The 2,626-nt window shown below is 54.4% G+C and overlaps 1 protein-coding gene across 1 annotated transcript; it reads left to right on the top strand.

Annotated features, from left to right (window-relative positions):
• Positions 1-92: 92 nt before the first annotated feature.
• ETH_00027500 (uncharacterized protein) lies at positions 93-2,410 on the top strand (the record flags this gene model as incomplete). The annotated part of the gene is made up of 5 exons (XM_013379070.1): positions 93-625; positions 846-885; positions 1,242-1,372; positions 1,487-1,527; positions 1,680-2,410. The coding sequence occupies 5 exons, from the start codon at positions 93-95 to the stop codon at positions 2,408-2,410; spliced, it is 1,476 nt and encodes a 491-aa protein (XP_013234524.1).
• Between the last annotated feature and the right edge of the window lie 216 nt (positions 2,411-2,626).

The raw sequence follows: 2,626 nt of genomic DNA, 5'->3' as shown, positions 1-2,626 counted from the left end.
TGCTGCTGCTGCTGCTGCTGCTGCTGGACGAGCTGCTGCTGCTGCTGTTTGGTTGTTTTGTGCTGCGGTGGCTGCAGGAAGACGAGGAGGCGATGTTCAGCGCTGTGAGGTCTGCTGCTACGTTTGCCCGCACACAGCCAGCAGCAGCAGCAGCAGGGAGCTCAACAGCCCCTCAGCTGCAGCAGCAACCGAACAACGCTGCACCAACTCCGCCGCAACAGCAGCAGCAGCAGCAGCCAGCAGCAGAAGCACAGCCTGCTGCGGCTTGGGGGACTCCCGCTGCAGCTGCCAACAGCAAAGGCCAGGGGCTGCCCAAGGACGATGGCAGCAGCAGCAGCAGAGACACGGAAGCCTCGAACAGCAGCCAGCAGCAGCAGCAGCAGCAGCCGCAACAGCAGCAGCCGCAGCTACAACAGAGGCAGCAGCAGCACCAACAGCGCCGTGTCCATATGGGTAAGCGCCAAACAGCAGCAGCAGCAGCAGCAGCAGCAGCAGCTGCAGCCGAAGCAGCCTTTCAGGGAGCGTGTCTTGTTCTTCTGTTTGTTGCGTCCACAGAAGAGCAGCAGCAGCAGCAGCAAAGCCCGATGCGCTCTGCAGCTGCCCCCGGCGGCGCTGCTTCCAGTCGGTGGGACAGCAGCAGCAGCAGCAGCAGCAGCAGCAGCAGCAGCACCAGGAGACACAGGAATGCCGTTTTTTTGCTGTTTTTTCTGGAATTTAAACATTTGTTTGTTTATTTGTTCATTATTTATTTATTTATTTATTTTTTTGCCTTTTTTTGTCCCTTTATTCATTTATTTTTTCATTTGCTTCGCAATCCACTGCTGCTGCTGCTTCCTTGTTTGCAGCTTCGAGCCGCAGACGAGAAACGAAGACAGAGGGCAGCAGGTGAATTCTTTTTTATTTATTTTTTTGAATTCTTTTGGACCTTGCTGCTGCTGCTACTGCTGCTGCTGCTGCTGCTGCTGGTGTCTTTCTTTTCCTTCTTTTGATCATTTTCCTACTTTTAGTCTCCTTTTGTTGCTTTTTACTTTCTTATTTCTTTGTTTCTCTTTTAGTTTCCTTTTTTCCTCGTTTTTTCTTTTTTGAGCAGCTGCTTTAATCTTATATTTCTTTTTATACCTTTTGATTTATTCTTTTAGCTCTTTTAGATTGTATTTTATTCGTTTTATTCATTTATTTATTTGATTTCATTTATTTTAATTAATTAATTCATTTTATTTGCTCACTTTATTTCTCTTTAGGCTAGGGGAAAGAAGAAAGCAGCAGAGGCTGTGTCTTCGGGGAGAGCGGCTGACCGCAAGCAGCACGAAGCAGCAGCAGCAACAGCAGCAGCAGCAGCAGCAGATGCGCGGCTGCAGCAATCTGCAGACAGGTTCGTTCCTGAGCTATCTTTGAATTTAATAACTCCAAATTTTATTTTTTAAATCCCTTTTATCTCCTGCTGCTGATGGCGCTGCTGCGTGTCTGCTGCTGCTGTTTGCTGCAGCAGCAAAACGACGGGGGCCTCCTTTCCATCTGCTGGCGACGGTGCGGCTGCTGCTCTTTCAGCTTCTCTAGCCTTTCTGTCCCCTTCTGCTGCAGCAGTAGGACTTTTGTTGCTGCAGCAGCAAAAGCCCTGTTCCTTTGTGTGTCTGAGGATTCCTGCTGCTGCTGCTGCGCCTGCGTTGATATCTGTTCAGCAGCAGCAACAACTGCAGCGGCGGATTCGGCAGCTACTGGCGCTGCTGACGGCAACCAGCAGCAGCAGCAGCAGCAGCAAGGCCCCGCAGCAGCAGCAGAGGGAGGGTCCCCCACGGCCAGCAGCAGCAGCGGCAAGAAATGCTTCCAGTTTAATCCTTACGCAAATAGCTTTACGCCTGCGACGCCCTCCTCGCATGCAGCAGTAGCAGCAGGGTACAGATTTGCTGCTGCTGCTGCTGCTGCTGCAGCAGCAGCAACCAGCGCTGCTGCGCGGCACGGAGGGGCCCCGCAGCAGCCCCTGCCGGGGGCGGTGTCTCTCCCGGGTACAGCAGCAGGAGAAGTCGGCGACAAGAGCAGCAGCAGCGGGCAGCAGCAGCAGCAGCATCAGCAGTACACAGCAGCAGCAGCAGCAGCAGCAGCGCGCGCGCACCCGCAGTCGCTAGCTGCTGGGGCTGGGGCGGCGCTGCCGATGCCGCCGCCGTTGGGCGTGTACGGCACAGCAGCAGCAGCAGCAGCAGCTGCTGCAGCAGCAGCAGCAGCAGCAGGCCAGGCCTATGGGGGGCCTCACACCTCGGGGCCCCTCTTAACAGACCCTACAGAGGCCCTTGTTGTTGACAGCATTGCCTTGGGGGCCCCCTTTGCTGCTGAGGGGGCCCCCTTTGCTGCTGCTGAGGGTTTGCCGCTGGGGGTGCCCATGAGAGCTGTGGGTTTTCGCCAATTAATCAATTAATTAATTATTTAATTTTATTTATTTAATTCAATTAGTAACTCTTTTGTTTGCTTCTTTGCTGCCAAAGAAGCAGCAAAAGACACGCTTTTGCTGCTGTTGCTGCAGGCCTTCGCGGGGTACCCGCAGCAGCAGCCAGCAGCAGCGCAGCACCCCTGGCGGCCGCTGCTGCAGCAGGGACTGCAGCAGGGGCTGCAGCAGGGGCTGCAGCAAGGGCTG

Source organism: Eimeria tenella, genomic scaffold (genome assembly GCF_000499545.2).
Source record: "Eimeria tenella Houghton genomic scaffold, Eth_scaff1382, whole genome shotgun sequence".
NCBI lineage: Eukaryota > Apicomplexa > Conoidasida > Eucoccidiorida > Eimeriidae > Eimeria > Eimeria tenella.
Note: the sequence above shows the minus strand (reverse complement) of the source record. Positions and strands in the feature narration are given on the sequence as shown.